The 23,374-nt window shown below is 32.8% G+C and overlaps 2 protein-coding genes across 5 annotated transcripts; both read left to right on the plus strand.

Annotated features, from left to right (window-relative positions):
• Positions 1-464: 464 nt before the first annotated feature.
• On the plus strand, positions 465-9,732 carry LOC125059185. Of its 3 annotated transcripts, none has more exons than XM_047663484.1 (14): positions 465-837; positions 1,328-1,415; positions 1,829-1,895; positions 2,014-2,180; positions 2,388-2,494; positions 2,817-2,951; positions 3,578-3,681; positions 5,066-5,184; positions 5,936-6,095; positions 6,590-6,644; positions 7,130-7,512; positions 7,726-7,775; positions 8,017-8,147; positions 8,736-9,732. In XM_047663484.1, exons 1-14 carry the CDS (start codon positions 593-595, stop codon positions 9,205-9,207), a joined length of 2,283 nt encoding a protein of 760 aa, XP_047519440.1. In that variant the 5' UTR covers positions 465-592; the 3' UTR covers positions 9,208-9,732. The 3 variants fall into 3 exon arrangements, with proteins under 3 accessions (XP_047519440.1, XP_047519439.1, XP_047519441.1); XM_047663483.1 differs by having other exon boundaries at positions 465-836; positions 1,324-1,415; XM_047663485.1 differs by lacking the exon at positions 1,328-1,415 and having other exon boundaries at positions 715-836.
• Positions 9,733-16,989: 7,257 nt separating this feature from the next.
• On the plus strand, positions 16,990-21,611 carry LOC125059240 (glycine N-methyltransferase). 2 transcript variants are annotated; one of them, XM_047663567.1, is made up of 6 exons: positions 16,990-17,131; positions 17,609-17,836; positions 19,049-19,176; positions 19,731-19,990; positions 20,980-21,095; positions 21,321-21,611. In XM_047663567.1, exons 2-6 carry the CDS (start codon positions 17,628-17,630, stop codon positions 21,481-21,483), a joined length of 876 nt encoding a protein of 291 aa, XP_047519523.1. In that variant the 5' UTR covers positions 16,990-17,131; positions 17,609-17,627; the 3' UTR covers positions 21,484-21,611. The 2 variants fall into 2 exon arrangements, with proteins under 2 accessions (XP_047519523.1, XP_047519524.1); XM_047663568.1 differs by lacking the exon at positions 16,990-17,131 and adding an exon at positions 17,368-17,475.
• Positions 21,612-23,374: the final 1,763 nt, after the last annotated feature.

The following is a 23,374-nucleotide window of genomic DNA, read 5'->3' on the forward strand; positions in this document are numbered from 1 at the left end:
TTCAAATATTGTTTGCGTGAATTCCTTTGTGAACTTTCTTTAGAGTGAATAGAATTTATAACATTTAATTTTTTTAATTAATACCCGAAAAACCACTTCAAAACCAAAATAAAAATATCCCATAAATCATTAGCAAAATATCAAAAATTATTAATTAAAGTTATAATTTCCTGAGTATGCAAATATATATTATAAAAAGAGTATGTTAGCACGTTATGCATTTTTTATGTTATTTGAACGACAGCCTTAGAGCGTGTTAAATGTTCGAATTTTAAAAAAATTCAGGCATTTTATTTCAATGCGTGTGCTACTGTATATATTATGAAAACATCGAGTCTACCGTTTGTCCCGAAATCTTCAATATTATTGAAATTTGCCTAAACATTTCAGATGCGCCAGCGCTTCTTTTTATAGTTGTCAATTGTCATTTATCAAACCTTTAAGGAATGTGATTATTGTGACATAGCTTTTAAAGCCTAAACAAGTAAACAACTTAAGTTTGAAACTTAATTGGTTAAGAATTCTTGTAATATGTTTTTCTAAAATATAACATTTACACCTTAAAAAATAGGTAAATAAGTAATAAAACACCATGTCTGAAAATATTAAGACTGTAGGACGTAAAGAAGTTTTTGATTACACATTGCAACGACATGAAAATCCTAAGTCTAAGAACGCAAGAGACCGTAGCCAAAGCCCTATTATCTCAGAAGCTGGTGATGATGATGGTTACATTTTAGACGAAATAGCTAAGTTGCCCGACCTTAGTGAACTATATTGTGAAGATGAACGGGATACTTCTATGTGTTCGTATGATTATACAGAAAAAAATGACGGTGAGTTAAAATTCTAGTAGATACTTAGTTTTTGTTATTATTATTTTGGTTATTTGATGTAAGTAACTTTTCTCTCCTTGAATTTTTCTTCTAACAGGTCAAACTGCTCCCTTGACCAAATTTCGTTAATGTTGATTATGGTATGTTAATTATTGTTTCAAAATCCATCAATTTTAGTAGGTAATTAAAGAAAGTTATTACTACTAATACTTTATCGTTAATGTACATATATTAATATATATTACTAGCAGACCGGCCAAACGTTGCTGTGAAAAAAATATTGCGGGTATACATTGAGATGTAAGCTATCCTATCTTTTAAGTTGGATCAAACTACACACGGTGTGCAAATTTGATTGATATCGGTTCGGTAGTTTAGGAGTCCAAAGCGGACAAACAATGTTACACGAAATTTATATATATTAAGATTAAAACCATAATTAAATGTTATTGGTATTTGGATTTTTATTTACATTTTAATTTTTCAGGGATGTCCAAATCTGATGTCTATCACAAAAATTTAAAAAGGAACAGACAAGATAGTTTTAAACTTTTTACTGATATGCAAACTACTGTTCAGGTTACCTTTTCAAATATTTTGTCTAGATAATATAAAAGGTTCTCTGATTTTTGGTTCCTCATTTTTTTTACGATAAGAACTTGCCTGTCTGGTGAAAATAAAGATTGTGCAAATAATACTTAAACCCAAATATCTACAATCTGTAACAGGCATAGAAGAATATAATTTTAAAAATCCTGAAAACAGGCCAAGATCCATACAGGGTTAGCACCTATGGATTATTATTAAACTCCTATTTAACATACATACAGGAAATCCTCTAAAAGCTTCACTTGTCATACAGCCAATAAGTAAATGTAATAAAATATTATTAATCTTCATAACTAATTAGGTGTACTATCAAAATTCATATTTTTTTATGAATAAGCTATTAATAATTCTAGTACATAATTATATTTTTTTCTTCTATCTAGGAGCCTTCACACACTAAATATGATATGTCACATCTATTGAAATACAATAATTTAACAACCACTTCAAGTAAGTATGATGATTTGCTTAATCACATTAAAAAATAATGTGTGGCTATCAGCTAATCCAGATTCAATTTTACTATCCAAATATCAAACATAAGCAATGTTTCTTAATTTTTTCACAGCGCAATCGGATGATTCACGGCATATCACCATGTTAATAAGACAAAGGGACAATTGTAAAAAAAGTGCTATAGAGCTTAAAAATAAATTGAAAGCCTTAAAGCTTCAAAGTAAAAGCAGCAAATCGTTAAGTACTGATAATTTCTTCAAAAATAATAATAAACTGCAGGTACGTTTAGTCTTACAGTTCAGTTCTAGTTGCTTCAAGCTTTTATATTTTTTGTGAAACTTAACACATGAGTACAGTCTTTTTATTCTAAGTTTGATGCAAAAGTAAAACTTTGTTTATAAGTAATAAAGTATTTATGGATTGGATCATGCATCATGTTACTTTTTGTGATTTTTCTGTTTTGTTATTGTCATGTCATGTCAATAGTTGGACCTCCATAATAAGTTGAAGGCTACCGGCAATGTTGTAAAGATGTTGGATGAAATCATAGAAGCAGAATGTTCCGAAGCTTACAATACAGAAACAAAAGACAGGTTTAATTTTATTACTGCCTTTATTTAAATTTTATTTACAATTAATATTAAAGGGGAGGGAGGGGCTAGTTGACAAATGCCCTCTTTATCTCATTTAAATATACTTAAATGGCCTCTTAACTTAGCTAAAGCCAATAGAAATTTCAAGAAATCTGATCAATGACTCTATAAAATGCGCAGTCCTTATTCCAAGCAAAATTTAAGATTTTTTGTACAAATATTTAAATTGTTTAATGCTTTGCCAAATAGATAAATTGTAGCAAATGTGTTTTAAATTATTTATTTATCTAATAGGACTAGTACTTATTTATTATTTTTGTAGGAGCCAAGCACAGAAACAATATAAATATAATTACGAATATTATGACCCGGAGTTACACTGGTGTCATATTTGTAACGTGTTCCCGCAGACCGCAAAAGATTTTCTAAAACATTTGCATAGCAGTCTTCATCAGGAGTAAGATATTTTTCCTAATATACCTTAAACTACTCAGCTTAATATTTTGGATTATCTATCTTATAGATATTTGTTTTGACGTGATAACGTCTTTAAAATCGTTTTAGTCGGGTGACATGTTCAGAAACTTGTGTCACACCAAAACCTCACGAGCGCGATCGCAGGTATAACGAGAGAGAGACGGACCGATCTCCCGTCTCATCTCGAGCGCTGCCAGTCATTCCGTGAATGTATGAAGAAAAATGTATATCATAGTCGAATAAGTAAACTTGTCATTTTACACCCGAAATTTATCATCAAAAGTGTGAATAAAACGATAGATATAATTAGAAAAAATTGTTATCTTCATTAATTCCTTACTTCCCAAAAACTTATATCACCAATAAGACGTTATCACGTAAACATCTCGATCGTAAACCTACTTTACAAACAACCAATATATTTTTTTTTAACTTTCGAAAACTTTTTGCATTACTTAACTTTTTTACTTACTCTTTTTTTTTTTCATGAAAAATTTTCGAACTTAACGGTCCGATATACGATTTTCTTTAAATTTAGATAGAAAATGGTTTTACAAATCTTCTCGTGCCCTTGAATATGGAACGTAATGTCTTTAATTGTCATAGAAAAAGTGCAGACCACATTGAAAAGCCGTGGAGTGAACAGACGGATTTTGACGAAGGTTTCCCTCATGTGCCTTCTGCTCCCTCAAAACGAACGCCTATTAGAGGTTAGTTGTTAAGGAATGTTAGTTTGTAATAACGTTTATAAAAGCTTTTAAGAAACTGTAAAACTTTGCACTTAATATTATGGTTTCAATTCAGGAGAATTTACGCAGGCATGTAAATTTAACTACTAAAGCTAATTTTATATATACATATAAATATACATATAGAATTGGCGCGTTATTATCTCAGAAGAAATATGTGCGCTACGTTGTGGAGATGCGAATTAACTATTTTAAAGTTTTCGATTGACGCTTCGATGCCTCGACTCTGTGTTAGTATGAATTAACCCTAAGCCACTGAATTTTAAGATTAAAAATTCTCTATAAACTTGTAAACTTACATCAATTTGATATATTTTGTACTGGCTACAATTTTTTACATATAACTCAGTAGGCCTTACATCATAATGTCTGCTAAAATATATAATATATAGCTATAGTAAAATATCATCGTTTTATTATTTATATGAGTCCGTATTCTATATCATGTTTCAAGAAAGAGAGTGAAGAGAGAAAAAAGGATTGTGTGGTTTTATGAAACCACGGTAAAAGTGAAACTTTTTTCACATTATAGACATTTAACTAAACATTTTTGGAATAATAATGGAATATTATTCCAAAAATGTTTAGTTTAAGGGTATAAAAATCGCTTTATCAATCTTAATTGTATACTTGGAAAATTGGAATAATAATGGGAAATAATAAAAGTAGACTAAGTCTCCAACTAATATTTTTATTGAACTCTGTGTCTTAGAGAGTACGACATACATAATACTTAACAATTATTTAGATTATATATGTCACCGTAAAATTGTAAACACCGTTAGATTGTAATATATCTCCCGAGATTGTAAACTGTCGAAAGATTGTGAACCTCAACGAACTGCTTACAATTTAAGGTATTATTATTCGGTAGTTATATGAAATTGTTGGGAAGTAAAATTAATCTGTAATTGACCAAAGAAGTTTGAATGATAACTAAGTTAGTGTAGTAGAATCTACCGAATAATAATACGTTAAATTGTAAGCGCACAATCTTTCGACAGTTTATAATCTCGCGAGATTGATTACAATCTAACGGTTTTTACAATTTAACGTTAACATATACACATATTAATAAAAATTATTTAGATTATATAAACATATTAAACACTACACGGTCAGCTGCTGCGAACTATAGGCGCCGCCATATTGGCCTTGGCTGCTATGACGAGCGCCTTTCACTTTATCCCTACTCCGCGGCCGACCGTCACGCGACATGCAACACACAGACGAAAAAGTTTGCGACGATGTAATAAAAGTTTCACTTTAAAATAATTTGATAGGTCTTGATTTTTGACATTTATTTTGTTTCATAGAAATAGATTGAATTAACGGACATATTTAGGTCTTCAGTTCTATGTGCCAACAACAGCGTGGTACTGTAAGCTGTGCAAGCACTTCATGGGCGATGCGAACTCTGCCTCAAATCATCTGAAGTCTATCATACACGCTAACAAGTATAATGTAAGTGTCAATAATCAAAAATACTTATGATACGTAGATAGAGTATAGAACTAGATGAGCTTCTAAAATAACAATAATAACTAAAGAGAGAAGGCATTAACGTGAAATACTTAAGTGCGAGCGAAACAGAGTATCAGTTTTTCTGTCTCTATTTGCGTATCGGGTTTTATTTGTTTACCACCGAGCCCTTGGTGGTAAACAAGTTTTCACCGCTTACTGATAAATCGGTGAAACCCAAGTCAAACCCATATTTTAAGACTTTATCCTTATAAAAGGTGTATTTAAAGTGTCAGTCGTGGTGAATTGTTGCATAATTGGCTGTAAAAGCTATAGTGAACGTAAAGAACCAAAAATCTTTCATTGGTAAGTAGTATTTTGTCACGACTCAGAAAGTTTGTTCAAGAATTATTATTTCGAATGTGTATTTTGGTCAATAATAAGCAAACTTCAATGAATTAAAATTGTAAATATGCTATCTCACACGATCATTCGCTATTTAAGACGCTGTACGCCTGGTCTATACCATAGTCCGTCTACGTTATGATATGATACAATAATCTTATGAACTAAAAACAATCAAATGTGTCTACTGGTTTTCAAAAGGCGTAGAACGGAGGAGAAGAACTGGCAAAAAACTCTCCGCTAGTCTTTGTAATCGCCAAGGCTTTTCTTTAGAATAAACTCGGTAGCTGGATAAATGTCGTAAATTGAATAAGAATCGACCAAACAATAGACTATTTTTTTATTTCAGGAATTTATTGAGCATAACCCACATTTTGAGACCGACTGGATTTCCGATCGGCAGAAGGCGTACGAAAAAGTTCAAAGATTGAAGAGGATGATCGAAAATGAGAAGATAGTTAGCATTTGTGTCAGTAGTGACACAGACAGTGAACCTACTCATACGAAGGGTAAGTTCAGGTATTCAAGACTTATAGAGAACAAAATATCCCGTTAGGAGGCAATTTTGAAAATCGTATATTTATTATATATGTTAACGTAAAATTGTAAAAACCGTTAGATTGTAATCTATCGGTTATCGGTTATCGGTATTCGGTAGATTGTACTACACTAACTTAGTTATCATTCAAACTTCTTTGGTCAATTACAGATTAATTTTACTTCCCAACAATTTCATATAACTACCGAATAATAATACGTTAAATTGCAAGCAGTATGTTGAGTTGACAATCTTTCGACAGTTTACAATCTCACGAGATAGATTACAATCTAACGGTTTTTACAATTTTACGGTGACATATACTAGCCACAGCCGATAGTCGTCCTGTCAAAAAATAAAAAGTCTTTTGTAAAAAAATTGCAAAATCTCTCAGGGAAACAATACATTTTTTTAATGAAAGTGAGTTAGTAAAGCTACTAATATTATTATTAATATGTGTTTCAGAAAAAAGAATGAAAAAGGAACGTCACAATAAGCATACGAAAGAGAATACTTTGAAGTAAGTCACACATTAATAAGATTGAAGTTTAGTTTATATGTAATTTGTTTTTCGAAAACACAAATAAAATACTCTTTAGTAAAGGGCAAAATAACCGATTTTCATTATCGGACGTCATGGCAGAATACAAAATACTATCCCTATCACCTTGACGTTTGTCGTTCCACAACTGAGCCTTTTCTAAAAGCAGTTTTGGCCACCAGCTTCCCCGATGAAGTATTTCCGAATCAATATGACGCAACAAAAGAGCGTACAATTCTTAAAAGGCCGGGAACGCACTTGCGAAATTTGAGTGGCGACGCCATGGGCGGGCCCACTGTTACATTAAAAAAATCCGACTATCCCGACATTTAAATCGATAAAATCATAATTAATTTGCTTTATTAAACCATAGAGTTGGAGTTTAGTATTTTTTAGCTGTCAAAGTCGAGTATGTTCTGCTGTTAATTATAAAAAAAAATCATACATTATTTTAAATTTTGTAGGACAAACTTAGAAAAATTTGACGAAATAGATTCAACGCGATCCCGACATACATTTACTCCAAGCGATCGTGTTTATGGCCGTTCTGTCTCTCGTGAGGTAGATGATGATGAAAGGAGACGTTTAGAAGCACGCTGGAAAGATAAATATAGTGAAGGAGAGAGACGGATAAACGAAAGAGACAGGTATTCTGACGAAAGAGAGAGATACCAGGAGAGATCAAGACTGTGTTATAACGAGAGGGAGAGACGGAGGGATGAAGAAGAGAGAGAAAGAAGACATCGACGGGATTCAAGGTATAAGCACCGATACAGACGCGATTCGTGGGAACGTGAACGATTACGAGAGCCACAACAAACTAAACCAAAATACAGGGAAACTAATGGTAAAAAAGTTTTTTTTTTCTTCTCAAAAGGTAATGTAAAGGTGCCTTGAACAAAAGACCAGTAATATTTTTAACCGACTACAATAAAACCAAAAAGGATTATTTTTTTGTATTTGACCTATTCAGTTTTTGTTTATACTCAGCACTCAAGGGATATCGTATGTATTATTGCATGAAAAATACTCCACTTCTTAACACCTTCTCTTCTTACAGCAAAAATGTTGCCGGAACCTGAAAAAGATAATGAGAAACCAAAATGTAATGTAAGTTTTTTTATCATTAACTTAAATTACCTTTTATGATTGAATGTGTTTATTGTGTCCGTGGGGACTCCACACTCGGATTCTCTGTGTAAATTTTTAACTATACATAATTTTTTTCTTTCTATGTCACTTTCTCGGTGACACTCTGTTTTTACTGGGAAATATAATTCCAATTATTTCCTTAGAGAAATGATATAAGTTTTCGTATTTAGAACATGTAATTTTCCCAATTATTTTACAGATGAAAGAACTGAAAGACACTGCGACGAAATTATATAACAATGAACGCAAAAAGAACGAAAACATTTATCAACTCGCTGCCACTTGGCTAAACAACAATCCTTTGCCTATCTATCCACCAATAGCTGTACCGTAAGTTAATATATAATAAATATCGGAAATACAGCCTTGGTAATATAAACCTGAAAAAAAACCACATAAAAAACGTGTGTGTACTTATACACGCGTTAGAAGTTATACTTCTTTGGTGTAACAAGATAAAAATCTTTTCAAAAATTGTATCTTTCGCCTTACTGGTGTTGTCGCCTTGTTAGTGTCGTTTTTTCTACAAACGTAGACAATTTAAAAAATGATTTATTTATGATGAAAGTAATTTTTTACGATGCGTGCGCAATCCGTCACAAAAAACCGACACCTGCACACCGTCACAAAAAACCGACACCCTGAAGTTAGCTATAGTGAACATTTTAGTTTTTTTGAAGTTATACTTCTTTTGGCGCGTTACGGAATTATTATGAAAGTATTTTTTTTGCTATTGCTAATGTCGTTTTTTCTTATAACGTAGAATTAGGCGAAAGATAAGATGTTTGAAATGATTTTTATCTTGTTACGCCAAAGAAGTATAACTTCTAACGCGTGTACATAGGTACAAACACTTTTTTTTTTTTCAAATTAATTCTATAAAATAAAAATTTTGTTTAAAACTTTTTTATATTTCAGTGACGGCGACATAAATCAGTATTATCCTTATGGGTATCCTTATTATATGGGAACGGGTTATGGATTAGAGTCTATGATGAATCCCAGAATGATAGCTCCTTGTACTGGTAACTCCGGAACAAGTTTATTGGGCGAACCACCGATATATTACGGATTTAATCAAACATTCTCACTTTTGTATAATCAGATGAATCAGCAAAGCAAAACAATTGGAAATATAATACCGCAGGACTCGAAAGAACAAATAGAGGAAGAAACCAATGGTGTAGAAGAAAATGAAAAGTGTAAACAAGAAGGAAATGAAAATGAGAATAATGGAATAGAAGAAAATTCAATAGTACAACAAAACTTAGAGAGTGTTAAAGATGAATCTCAATCTGATAAGGATCTCCAAGAGCAGCCTCCTAATGATAAGGAAAACGTTGAAGTTCAAACATCTGACAATAATCAAAACGCATCTATTAAAACTTAATGCTATGCAAATATAGTAACACTACCCAGAGTAGTGTTGATCCTAGTGGATTAAATGTATGACTCATCCTTGGGGTCGTAGATTCGATCCCCGGGTTCAAATGACCTTTTGTTTATGTGTACATTTAACACTCGATCGTACGGCGAAGGAAAATATCGTGAGGAAACCATCATGCCTTAGACACAGAAGATTGATCACTTACTCGCCTAATAGAAATGATCACAGGACATATACCTAGAGTAATCTGAGGCCCAGACCTAAAAGGCTATACATATATACGTATCCTAGGCCGTGTGTACGGTCAAATGTTAAAATAACCCAATAATGTTTACCCAAAAAGAACCGGATTTCGATTGGGGTTATCTATGTGTAGGTGATTTAGAAAAATATTTCACTTGCAATTAAGTTTAAGGCATTCCAGTATAGAGTTAGGAATGTTTTGCATCATACCGGGTATAAAATGACCTCCAAATCTTAACTTGAACAGATCTTTTGGTTGTACAAAGGAATATCTGCGTTTTTTTTTTTAAATATCTGCGTGCTATGAATAGGCGAATCAAAACAAGACTACTTTTTTTTCCGTCAAAATAAATTTAACAAAGTTACATTATACCTATATTAGTATTTTTGGAGGAAATCTTTGGTAGTATTAGTATTATTAGTTTTAAATTTTCAGATATTTTTCGCATTTTATTTAAAGTTGGAGTTGTGCCTTAAATATCGTGACATATAAATAAATAAATAAAAAATAAAATAAAAATAAAAAGCCTTTTATTTCCCAATTAATAAGGTACATTTCTTTATGTGGTTTTCTAAACCTTTGCAAAACTTAACAAAATCTATTAGTAAATGAATAAATATTATGACTATATTTCTATCATGCTAAGTATTATTATTTACAGTTTTTGATATTCTAATTATTGTATGGGAACCCCTCTTCAGGTGAAGGCCTCTTCCAGCTTTTGCCAGTTTTCTCTATTTTGCGCTATGTGCTGCCATTTGGGGCCAGCTATTTTTTTAATATCTTCTTCCCAGCGTGCGAAAGGTCGCCCTCTGCAGCGTTTTCCTTTAGGTCCTTTCCAGGTCGTAATTTTTTGTGTCCATCTGCCGTCTTTGAGCCTCGCAACATGCCCAGCCCATTTCCATTTTAGTTTTAGTGCGTGGTTTAATGCATCTATTGTTTTTGTTTTGGATCTTATGTCAGCGTGTCTAATTTTTTGTATTTTGCTTATGTTCAGCATGCTGCGCTCCATTCCCCTTTGGCACGTAATGATTTTTGTTTTTATTTTATTTGTAAACTTCCACGTTTGGCACGCGTAGGTTAAACACGGGATCAGACATGAGTCCATGACTTTCTTTTTAAGATTTATAGGCATATCGTTTTTAAATAACTCTCTGTAACTCCAATATTTATTCCATGTATTTTTAATTCTCCTTTGTACTTCTAGTTCATTGCTACTTTGGCTGAAACCGACTTGTTTTCCTAGGTAGGCGTATTGCTCGACGTATTCTAGTGTGTTGCCGTCTAGGATTATGTCTTTCTTAGTGCCATTTGACATGAGTTTTGTTTTGGAAATGTTTATTTCGAGGCCCACCTGCCTGCTAGTGTTACAAAGGTCTTCGATCATGCTTTGAAGTTGAGAACTGGATTCGGAGAACAGCACTAAGTCGTCTGCAAAGCGAAGGTGACTCAGATATTTGCCCTTTATATATAAACCTTTTTTACTCCAATCTAGTTCGCTCAGTGCAGTCTCTAGTATAGCAATAAATATCCTCGGGGAGAGCGGATCGCCTTGACGAACACCTCTTTTAACAGGGAATATGGGTCCAGTAGTTTCTAATTTGACTTTACTTGTGCACTTTTCGTATACCTTTTTTATAACATCTATATATGACTTTTCTACATTTTGAGCTTCCAGAGATTTCCATATACTGTGGTGCGAGACTGTGTCGAAAGCTTTTTGGTAATCTATGAATGCTGTGTATAAAGGTCTTTGAAACTCCTGGTATTTCTCTATTATTAACTCTAGTGTATGGATGTGGTCGACGGTACTAAAACCCTTTCTGAAGCCAGCCTGTTCAACCGGTTGTTTTATTTCTATCGATTGACTAATTCTCTGGTTTAGTATTGTAGAAAAGATCTTATACACAGTTGGTAATAGGCTTATGGGTCTGTAATTGCCAATGTCGTTAGGATCTCCCTTTTTATATAGCAAAATTATGTTAGAATTTGACCATTCAGACGGTGTTTCGAGAGAATCCATTATTATATTAAACAGTTTGGTCAGTGGCTCAGTTAGTAAATTATGTGTTGTCTTTATGGCATCGTTGGTTATACCGTCGCTTCCAGGGCTTTTGTCTGGTTTTAGTTTCGTTATCGTGTCTACAACTTCTTTACACTCTATTGGAGCGATATTTTGTTTAGGGTTTGCCTGTAGATAGGTCTTAGTACTAGAGGTTTCAGAATTGGCTTTAATTTCAGCGGAGTACAGTTTTTTGTAAAAGTTTGTTGCAACGTTTACGATGTCTTTCCTGGAGTGTTTAGTTTTTTCTGTATCTGTTAAGCCTTCGATCCAAGTTTTATATGTCCTTAGTTCTTTGTAACCTTTTTTTAAGCTTCCTTTTAGTTCTAAATATTTTTTGATGGTATTTTTTCTGTGATTTTTGTAATCTCTTTTTATATATTTGCTGGTTAGCTTATACAGAGCTTTAAGTTCATTTTTCATGGAACGTGTTTTATTACTGTTTATCTGCAAGTCATGCCTCCTGCTTATTAGATTTTTTGTACGTTCTGACAAAACCTCTTGTGTTTTTTCTTTTTGCTGGTGTACCTTTCTTGCGTTACGAAGGCTAAGTTGAATGATGTTGATTAATTTATTGTAATATTCTTGTGCCGTACAGTCTGGAGACGTGTCTTGTAGAGCTGGCAGTTGGTTGCTTATCAAGTTCCTGTATTCTTTAATTTCTTCTTCTGTTTTAAGTGTGCTATATTGAGTATTGCAGTACCTGGCTCTGCTTTTTATTGGTTTTGTGAGAGTGATTTCTGCTCTTAGTGGTCTGTGATCTGAAGGGTAACTTACGCTTAGCGTTTCTATATTGTGAAACATGTGTGGTTGATTTGTTAGAATAAAATCTATTTCATTTTTATATTGACCACTTGGAGAGCGCCAAGTCCACCTTCTTTTTAGATTTTTCTTGAAAAATGTGTTAATTATAGCTAATTTGTTTTCTAGAGCAAAGTCAACAAGACGCTGCCCTCTAGTGTTTCTTTGTCCGTATCCATTTTGTTTCATAACTAGTTGCTCGTCGCTTTGCGGCTCTCCTATTTTCGCATTAAAATCTCCCATCAAAATTAGATCTTTGTGTGCTATTTCAATGGCCTTGTATATTGTTTCATAGAATTCAACGATTTCTTCTTCATCTGCAGCTTCTGTAGGAGCATAAATTTGTATGATGGTAAGCTTTTTGCCTGGTAAGTTCAGATGAAGTAGAGCTACTCGTTCTGAGAGTCCGATGTAACTTCCTAGGTATTGTTTGAGGTATTTCTTTATTATGAAGCCTACTCCGTATTTACCCGGTGTCTCTCCAGTGTGGCAGAAAATAAAGTTTTCGTACTCTGTTATCTTGCTTCCGAGGCGACGAACTTCGCATAATCCGATGATATCGTATTTTACGTTTTTAAAAGCTTCAGTAAGTTCTATTAGACGTTCGTATGAGGAGAGTGTTCTAACATTGTACGTGGTTATGTAGAGCTGGTTAATTAGATTGTTTTCTTCGGTAGATGAGTTGGTTTTTAATGGTGTTGCTGGAAGGTTTTGGTCGTAATCTTCCTCGGTGACCGGCCGTCTTGGAAGATGTGATGATTCATTTTTGTTAAGTTTATCTATGTTGTGTTTGTACACTGAGAGAGGCGTTGTTAGTTGCTATATGTCGTTGCTGTTTCTTTTATTTCCTTCGTCGCTCTGCACGTCTTTCTTGTTTACTAAAAAGTTAAGCATTCCTGGCTTAATCACTCCTTCTGAGATGCTGGAGGATCGTTGAGGTGTTGTGCGACTTTGAACGGTTTTATTTTTCTTAGCTGTTTGTGTACTGGTACTTAGAGTATTTTTCTCGGCATTTTTCCTCTGTTGTGGAGAGATAGAAAGGTGTCTTTTTCTGTTGTCCGTGTGGTCGGCATCTTTTTTATTGGGTTTAATTACTACCAGCTTATCGTATTTTATGGTAGCTTTGTTCCCTTTTTCCTGCTCTATTTTGACTTGTTCCTGAAGAATCTTCCTTTTCTCTAGGACGTGATATGGGTAATCTTCTTTTAAATAGTAGCTGGTATCATTTAGAGCTTTCTTTTGTTGCATTACCTTTATCTTGTAACCTAGAGTGGCGAATGTGACCGCGATCGGACGGGGCTTGTCGCCTTTTTTCCCTATTCTTCTAGCAGCTTCTATGTCATTGCAGTTTATATTTAAAGAAAAATAATTGTTCAGAAAATCAATAACATTGTTTTCTAGATGTGAATAAGAACGTTCATTTTCCTCCATACCAAAGAAAACAACGTTTCTTTGCCTTGTTTGCCTCTCCAACTGATTTAACCTGTGTTCTTGGTTTTCTATTTTTTCCTCGAGTTTTTTCTGATTTCTTTCCAAAGTTTTTAATTTTTGGTCTAATATTTTGTTTATATTTTTTGTTACTTTCTCCGTCACTTCATCTGCGCATTTTGTAATAGCGGTTTTTTGTTCATCTAAGTCATTTTGAATGACTTAGATGAACAAAAAACCGCTACGTGACATATATACAGTATAATATTTTTTTATATTCAAGCTTTTTGTAACAGAAACAAATGTAAATAATTATAAAAAACATAGATTTTTTTTTCATACCAGCCCGCCCCCGCGAACATCGTTTCGCCGTAATATGATTTTTTTACTCAGCCTACGTTTAACAAAACTGGTTTTTAAGTTTTCCCCTCCAATTTTTTCCTCCTCCTTTTCCTCAGAATTCAAGGAATAAATAAAAAAAATTACTCGAGTTGTTCAGTTCAGTTCCAGCCATCTTCGAGTTTTTATTATTTATAACTATGACTGCGCATGTCCAACACACATTTTGAAACAAAGTTTTAATGCAGCCTTGCGATTCTGTAACTCACTTTTAAACAATAAACTACAATCTCTCTCCTTATCAGAATGCCAAATCATAAAATGACTGCTTCACGAATGATTTAAGCGCAACCGCCGCTGCAAAAACTGTGAGTGCTCGTGCTGTGAGAGTTCGAAAAGTGAGTTACAGTATCGCAAGGCTGATGATAATATTGTACCGTTTAAATGTAATACAGTTCCAATAAGATTGACAAAGTCAAAGATAGATCTCTAAAACATGTTTAATATAAACACGCTCGCTGTAAAGCACGCGAAACGTCGGAAAAAAAATTAATTATGTAAAATATTTATAAGTTTATAATAATACATAACTTCAATCCGGTAAAAGAGTGTTTTTGAAGTTATACTTCTGCGTTATGAAAAATTGATGAGAGTGAAATTTTACGATGCGCGCGCACCGTGACACATTGGCATTGGACATAATTTAAAAACAACATTCGAATAATAATAGAATTTTTTTACACTTAATGTAAGATAATAATAATAAATATTTATTTATTTAATTTTTCAAATGTAAACTGAACTTTATTGACTATAATGACTCCTTTTCCAGTCTTTGATTATTTAATTTAAATGCCAAAGAAGCAGTGCCGGATTAGCCATATAGCAAGAGTAGCAAATGCTACGGGCCCCGCGAATTTAAGGGCCCCGCGCTCCAACGCCTGACTGACCGTAATAAAAAAAGTATTAATTTAGTGGCGAGCGTTTTTTTTCAATATTAAATGGAATTAAAAATGAATTAAGGAACTCGACGGGTCAAGAACGTCTTAATCATCTCACTTTGTTCAATATAGAGAATGATTTGCTTGAAGAAGTCGATATTGATAGTGTTATCTCTAAATTTGCCCATATTAAACCCAGAAAAGTTTATTTGAAACAGTTTTGTTTTATTAAATACCCTTAACTTAAAAACCTATAGCAGGCCCCGCGCTGGCTTAATCCGGCACTGCAAAGAAGTATAACTTCTTACGCGCGTACATAAGTACACGCACCCTTTTTCTTTAAATGTGTAAAAGTTATGTTAAAAAATACAATACTAAGTTTAATATATAATTTTATTAGTACTTACAAACAGATTTTCAACTGATCGTATATAAATTATACAACAATAGATATTAAAATTGTCCGATTAAAACACTAATGTTTCGATAAAAGCTATCTATAGGTAGACTGGGTCAACCAAACATCTGGTTTTGGGACTTATCAAAAAGAACTCAGTTTTTTCTTTTGATAACATTTTTATCTACACTAATATGATATAGAGATTTGTTTTTTGTGTTTGTTTGTAATGGATAAACTACTGAACTGATTATATATTCTGTATACTCCTAGCGTGAAATCCAGGCAAATAAAGATTCCGAGGTATGGCGTACAAGGATGAATAGGGTTACAGCGGGTGAGTTTTCTGCCCATTAGACCTCTATTTTTTTAAATAAAAGAGACAGCTCATACAAAACGCTGTCTTACAGTTTAAATAATGTGAATTTCATTTTTAGGCAGAGTTCATGTTAATCTAAGTAGAAACGTTAGCACGAAGGGACTTTATTAATACGATTTGTCAGCAACTCGCTGGCAATAGCTTGTATGTATAATTCTGCAAAATAATTAAAAAACAACTTTTGATTATGATTCAAATCACGGTCTTTCGAAACAGTATGTTAGCAATGAAATTCCCCTGCACGTAGTGTATTTACTTTCCATATGCTCTTGTTCTAAAGAAAAATATCACGAGGAAACTATCAACGGCTCATTGGTCTAGTGCTTAGTACCCCTGACTGCGAATCCATGTGTCCCCGGCTGAGACAAACATCGATGTGATGAGCATTTGGTGTTGTGCTTAGGTCTTAGGTGCTTAAATATGTATTTATATGTCTATCTATAACACAAGCTTCACCAGCTTAGCATGGGACTAGGTCAATTGGTGTGAATTGTCTAAAAAAAAAAAAAACTGATACGTCGGTAAAAAATCTACATCGTTATGTCGTAACCTAAGAATGCTTAACTCGATTATAAGGATAAACCAACTAATTAAGAAAAGACCAATAGAAGATGCAACTATATGAGGCTATATGGTCTATGGAGTGTTGTAGCCACTGAACGTGAACGCATTGTAGGGGTTAAGCGTATATGAAAACAAAGATTTCCACTTGGCACACAATGTATGTACTTGCTATATGTTAAAAACAGTACTTATCAATAAACAGGAAGTATTAATAACACTTTATTGACATCACATTCACAATATTACAAAATAGGAGAGTCGTTATCGTACTGATAAAATCAGGTTCTTCCAGATGAATTCTAAATGTTAAAAAAGAAAATACAATACCTTAAACTACTTAATATAAAAATGTAGGTATAGTTGAATACCTGAAGATGTCTAAATCTAGCTCTGGCTTGCAATCTGTCGTTTAGAAAAAGATTTGCATACGGACAAACAAAAAACTAAGAAAATTTGCTTAACTATTTAATTCTTATTATGTTCAAATATAATAATTTAATATATGTTTTTTAAAAGTCCTGAAACAATTGGTGGATTTGTGATTTCTTTATTATAGATAAGAGATATATATATCTTTCTATGATCTTTATATATTTATAACTGAACTTATAAATAACAGTAAAGCCATCAACGCAAAATACGAAAAATGTTACATCATACATACGTATGTATTAAATGCCGTGTACCTAACGGCATGTTAACAGATGCCGTCTCAAACTCGACTCGGTTCGTCGTCATTGATTGACGAATAATATTTACGGAGATAAATTATGTAAGTACAATATTTTTATTTCATAAAAAAGAGTTTAGTTTACAACATGGAAGTAGATTAACGCATTCGTTCGATATTTAAAAATAAAATAAGACAGATTTAATAGTTTATGTACGTTTAGTACACGTTTTATTTATTTTCTGAATATATATACTATCTTTGTTATCGCATTAATTGTAAATAAATCAACGTCACTGGGAGCTATAGAATTTATCTACTGATAGATGATGACTTAGCATTATTTTCATAATAATCTAAAAGTTGCTTCATACCGGCTAGATTTTATATGTTTTACTCATAATATTGTGAAGAGTTATCTGTGTTTGTCCTCTCAGTGATTTTAAGTGAGTGCGTTCTCACAATTTAATATAATATAAATATTTAAATAGTATTTGGTTTGGCCCGTAGTCCTTATAAGTCCCGGACTTATACTCCCAGTCCAGTATAAACAATCATAGTTGCGAATTCCATTTCCAGACATCGTTCCTCGTGAAACATGGCGTCGGATAAAGTCTTTCATTCCCGCTCTCAAGGTATTCCCTCTGAGGGAGTAAAAGATCAGTATGCTGATGGTAAGGCTGCGAGGATATGGAAGAAGTACATTGGTGATAGCAACAAACGGACACAGAACTATAGGACCTTTTTGAGTGGAATTCTCAAAAAACATGGCTGTGTTAAAGTCCTCGACGTAGCATGTGGTACAGGGTAAGTGTAAATTTAATGTAGAACCTACGAGTTCCTTGTAGATTTAGTTATACAAAAATAGTAGATATAGTATAAAATATATCTAACTGCAATTTTTATAAAACCGTTATTTAAAGCAGCGCCTACATTCTTCAGTTAAACTGACAAAGAAACATGTTAAACGAATTCATATATTATTTATTTGCTTTTTTTTTCGTAAAATAACCAACACATTCTTATTGCCAAATATTTATTAGTACGAACAAATTTGCGAAGTCTAGTTAAACCAGTTATTATAGAAATCTTACACATTAATATTTGTTTATAAATACGCTCTCATAATATTTAGATAAACAGAATGATAATTCTTGTTTTTATATCATAACATATTTTTTGTGAAGTTTACTTGTTATCATATTATGTTATCTTATAATTGTAAATATATACTGCCTCTTTAGCGCGGATGGTCACTTAGGGTTTAATTCTTGGTAAAGAAAATATTTGTTTTATTAATATTGGTTTCATTGCTAATCTATACTTTATATTATAAAATAGTTTCTTTGCTTGAACGCGCGCTCAGGAACTAATGGTTCGAATTGAACAATAATATTTGTTTATTTTTTAGTTGAATTGTCCATTTATAAACTTTTTAACATCAAGTTACGACCGAATAATCGCGGTGACCGAGGGGTCACAAGTTTAAGATAATAGAAAACGCGTTAAAAATGATTACAAAAAAATAAAATAAGGCTACTTCTGATTTAATGGACTGACGATTATATAACATTTATAAAAATAAAATAAATCATTGGCGCTACAACCTCTTTTTAGGCCTTGGCCTCAGATTTCTGAATCTGTTTCATGATCATTTTTAAATCTAATAGGCAAGTAGGTGATCAGCCTCCAGTGCCTGACACACGCCGCCGACTTTTGGGTCTAAGACATGTCGGTTTCCTCACGATGTTTTCCTTCACCGTTCGAGCAAATGTTAAATGCGCACATATAAAGAAAGTCCATTGGTGCACAGCCGAACCTACGACCTCAGGGATGAGATTCGCACGCTGAAGCCACTAGGCCAACACTGCTCGACATTTTTAAAATGTTCTTATAAAACAATTCACTCAAACTTTTAAATATGTTTTTAACAAGGTCTCAGTTTCAGGGACCTACTAATGATTCTCGGGATATTTAAGCACAATTGGAGTCTTTATAATATATTGTACTTACTTTTAGTATAGACTCTATGATGCTCGTCGACGAAGGCTTTGAAGTGGTGTCAGTGGACGCGTCCGACAAAATGTTAAAACACGCACTTAAGGCTCGATGGGAGAAACGGCGTGATCGGAAATATGATGAGTGGAGTAAGTAAATTTGTATTTCTATTTCATTGATTATACATTTTGAAGTGTGTTTTTTTGATACTGAAATCATCAGTGTGGATGATTTCTCAGTGACGCTGTAACATGTATTCATATAGGTATTTTACGAATTGTGATAAATTAATTATATATAAAAATTATTTTTATTTTTTTTCATTAGGACTTTTAGTTAAAAATTAACTCAAATTATGGGAGTAGAACGGACTAAAAGAACTAATACTCTCCATCGCTTTTTTTTTAATAAAACTTTTTACCCTGGCAAAACCTTAACATTCGATAATTTTTGTTCATTATGCTGAGTACAACTTTATAAAGTAACAGCATTTTATTTATAAGTAATATCTAACAATAACAAGCACGACATAGGCATGTTCTACCAATTATACCATGTGCTATAAAACGAGTTAAATTAAACACCTTAATAAAATCCTTGAATTTATTCCAAATGTTATTTTTAGTTTAAAAAACGAAACGGTTCGAAAATTTAAAATGGAAAAATATTAAAAAAAGATATTAATTTTTTTTATACATTTCAGTAATTGAAGAGGCCAGTTGGGAAACTCTTCCACAAGACATCGAATCATTTCTGCCCGGCGCCAAGTTTGATGCTCTTATCTGTCTTGGAAACTCCTTTGCCCATCTCCTAGATGAATACGATGATCAAAGAACACAAAAGATGTGTTTAGAAAATTTCGCAAAAGTCCTAAAACCTGGAGGGTTGTTGATAATAGACCATCGAAATTACGATGCGATGATCGATAAGGGCTCTACGCCTGGACATTCAATTTATTATAATGTAAGTAAATTAAAAATGGCCTTGCATCTACATTAATTGTCTAATGCGTGTCCACGCCCTTTCGTACGTAATACATACTAGTATATAATATGTACATATTATAAGTATTATGCATAATAAGTTCTGTCATTGACCTTGCGCCTGAGGCAAAAATACATTGCGATAGTCAATTCAATTTATGCTTAGCGAACGGTAATCAGTAATAATATAGTAAAACTCTGAGCCTACCATTATTTAAATGCAAATTTGCTTAATCGCGTAGTTTCATCCCCTGGAACCAAAACATACTCAGAAAAATGAGAAACAATACCGTATGTATATAGATTGCAATCAATATGTTTGTTTTAATACGAGTGATAAACGAGCAGGGCGGTAGGAAATTACTAAATTACATACACAGTAGCACATATACACTAGACTGATTCAAAATAAAATAAAATATTTTTTTTTAAGTAAATATATCTAAAAAGCTTCTTTGTTAGACAAAAAAAAACCTCCTAAAAATGAGCTTGATATCTTGAAAATTGAGCTGGCGCATGGGAGGGTCCCCTTTCCCATTTAAAATGCATTGAAAAAAAACTTTTTTCTTTATTTTCATTGTAAATCGTCGAAAAAAAATTTTTTTCAAATTTCTCTTTTTGATATCTTGTAGGAAATTAAATTTTCATTTTTTCGCTAAAATGCATAGGAAAAAAGTTACAGGGCTTTAAAAAACTAAAATTATAAAAAGTCAAAAAAGTGCGTTTCAATTTTTCTATTAAATAAAACAACATTCTTTTTTATTACCTGATTAGTAAATTTATTTTATAATTTTCGTTCTTCCTTTTTTGTAGAGAATTTAATTTTTAGGAGGTTTTTTTTTGTCTGACAAAGAAGCTTTTTAGATATATTTACTAAAAAAAAAAATTTTTTTGAATTAGTCTAGCTCCATGTCTTATAGAGGAATCTCTAATCCAATTAAAATAATATTCTCCTCTCTTTCTTTTCAGAGTTCCTACCCAGTAGATATCAAGACATCGGTGCTAGTCGTTCGCGGAAAACCGGAACTAGTTGCGTTAGATTATTGCATTTGCCCTACAGAGGATGGGGATATTGCTGAGAAGAGGTAATTGTAACGAATGTTTCGTAATACGCTACTTGCGTATAAATTATTTCTAGAATTCAGTCATTAAATTTATTATTATTTTATATTCAGTGCAATACTTATGAAATTTTTCATTTAGAGTGATAATAATCAGTTATTTACCCTAAACTTGACTCCTACAACTACAATAAAGTTAAAAAAGTCACCACATTTTCATCCATGAGTTAATATATCTTTTTATTTCAGTGAATTCCGTCTCTGCTACTACCCTCACAAACTAGATAAATTCACAGAAATGTTAGATGATGCTTTCTCAAATAAAGCTCAACACAGTATATATGCTGACTTTAAACCCCTTAATCAAGTACCGGAGCCAGCTTACTACATCCACGTCATGCAAAAGGAATGATTTGTGAATCTTGTTATATTTTTATAAGAAAATATGTATATTAAAGTCTTATTATCTGGACTCTTTTAGATTGAATCTTACAATGTTATTGTTAACTAAAAATTCCATTAAATAAAATGCTAAGAAAAGAATTTTATTTATTCAATCTATGCTCACATAGATTTATGAAGCCTACTATTTTATGAAAAGAAAGGAGACGGATTACATATATTATAGATTATGTATAATGCAATATTTCAAATAACTTGCTAGTGGGACATTTCACGTGAAGCGGTCAGGGAAAAAAAAGTGAGGTTCTGAAAATCGACCACATTCGGCCCATTTGTACTTCTAGTAGGTATGAATGTGTACGCAAAATATTTTTTTTGTATAGTGTATATTTACCAAGTTATAGGTTTCAAAAGAATTGTCGTTGATTGGTACTACAATCTTTCGAAAGTAATTTTTCGAATATAACAAATCTACTATAAAATATTTTACATAGCGATACATATTAAAAATATACTGTTCTTTTTGATAGTAAAAATAATTAAAAAAAAATTAGTGGCCAAAACCGGAAGTAAACTTTTCAAACCAGAATTACAGTCACTTCAACCTATTTTTTTAAATTTATTTTTTTCTTTCAAAATATAGCTTAAATGATAATAAAAGTACACTAGAAAATTTAAAATGGGATCTCTATTAGTTTAGGAGGTACGTTGAATAATATACACCCGCGTCGCGAGGGGCGTCATATGTAGCACTTGCTTAGATCGGTTGGTGTGCGTCAAATAAAATGGCTTGTATAAATTACTGTGATAAAATAGTTCAAACATAATAAAACAATATTGGTACAGCACAAGAACTGTTTATTTTGTAATTTTAACAATTTTACAATGGGAATCTATGGCAGAACTGGTCCTCTTTACAAGAAGGCCTGTGGTTGTTGGAATGAAGCTGTGAAACTTTTTGGTTCCTGAAATGGTGACCGTAGACGCAAACCGGGATTCCAAAAAAATTCTCTGACGCTCAATATTATCTTTAGAACAGAAATAAATGGCGGTTTGTTTTAAAGATGATTTTGCCCATTCATATAATCGCATTGGTGTTATAATTGCTTTACTTGGAGGTAACTGTAAACTTGCACGCGCAGCTAAACGTTTCCGATTCCCCCCGAGACCATCGCATGGCCCCTTTCCGTGAGATGTTGCATGAAATTCTAACTCTGCATCTGCATTAAAATCTTCTTTGTAATAAAACAGATTCACAAAGTTAAATATATTTTTAAAATGTTGGGAAGCTCCGTCAGTTATGTATATAATTTTTGATCCAACTATCGATTTTTCTAAAAGATGCTTGTGTAGTAGCTTTTGGAAAGCATAAAAGGTGGCTGTGTCATGCTTCAGGTCGTCAGAAATCATAACAATGCTTCCGTGTTTTACTTCATTACCGTCTCTGTAGTAAAAAACTGACGTTAGAAGCGTTGCCTGTGCATTATTCCAATGAAAAGATTGAGCAGCATCTTGGACAATAAAACTATAGTTTTGTGCAAAATCACATTGTACGAGAATTTGACCTTCATCGATAGTCTCCTTAAGAGTTTTAAAATAAACCGCCTGTTGCTCTGCAATGTAAGCATGAGGTTTCAAAAGGTCCAAAGCGTCACATAACTCATCTACAAAACTATCGGAAGATAAAAGTCGAGTAGATATCGTGTAGCGGTCTGTGCCATCCCATTTTTCAAACTGCACTTCTGTGACTTGATTGTTATCAAATTGTATTTTTAAATGCTCTCGAATTGCACTTAAGCCTGGACAAGAATTACCGCGTTCATTTGGCGGTGTCTTAGTAGTCAATAAATGACACGTCAGTGTTGGATTGGGACACATCATCTGGCGAAGGCAATCCTTAT

Source organism: Pieris napi, chromosome 19 (assembly GCF_905475465.1).
Source record: "Pieris napi chromosome 19, ilPieNapi1.2, whole genome shotgun sequence".
Taxonomy (NCBI): Eukaryota; Metazoa; Arthropoda; class Insecta; order Lepidoptera; family Pieridae; genus Pieris; species Pieris napi.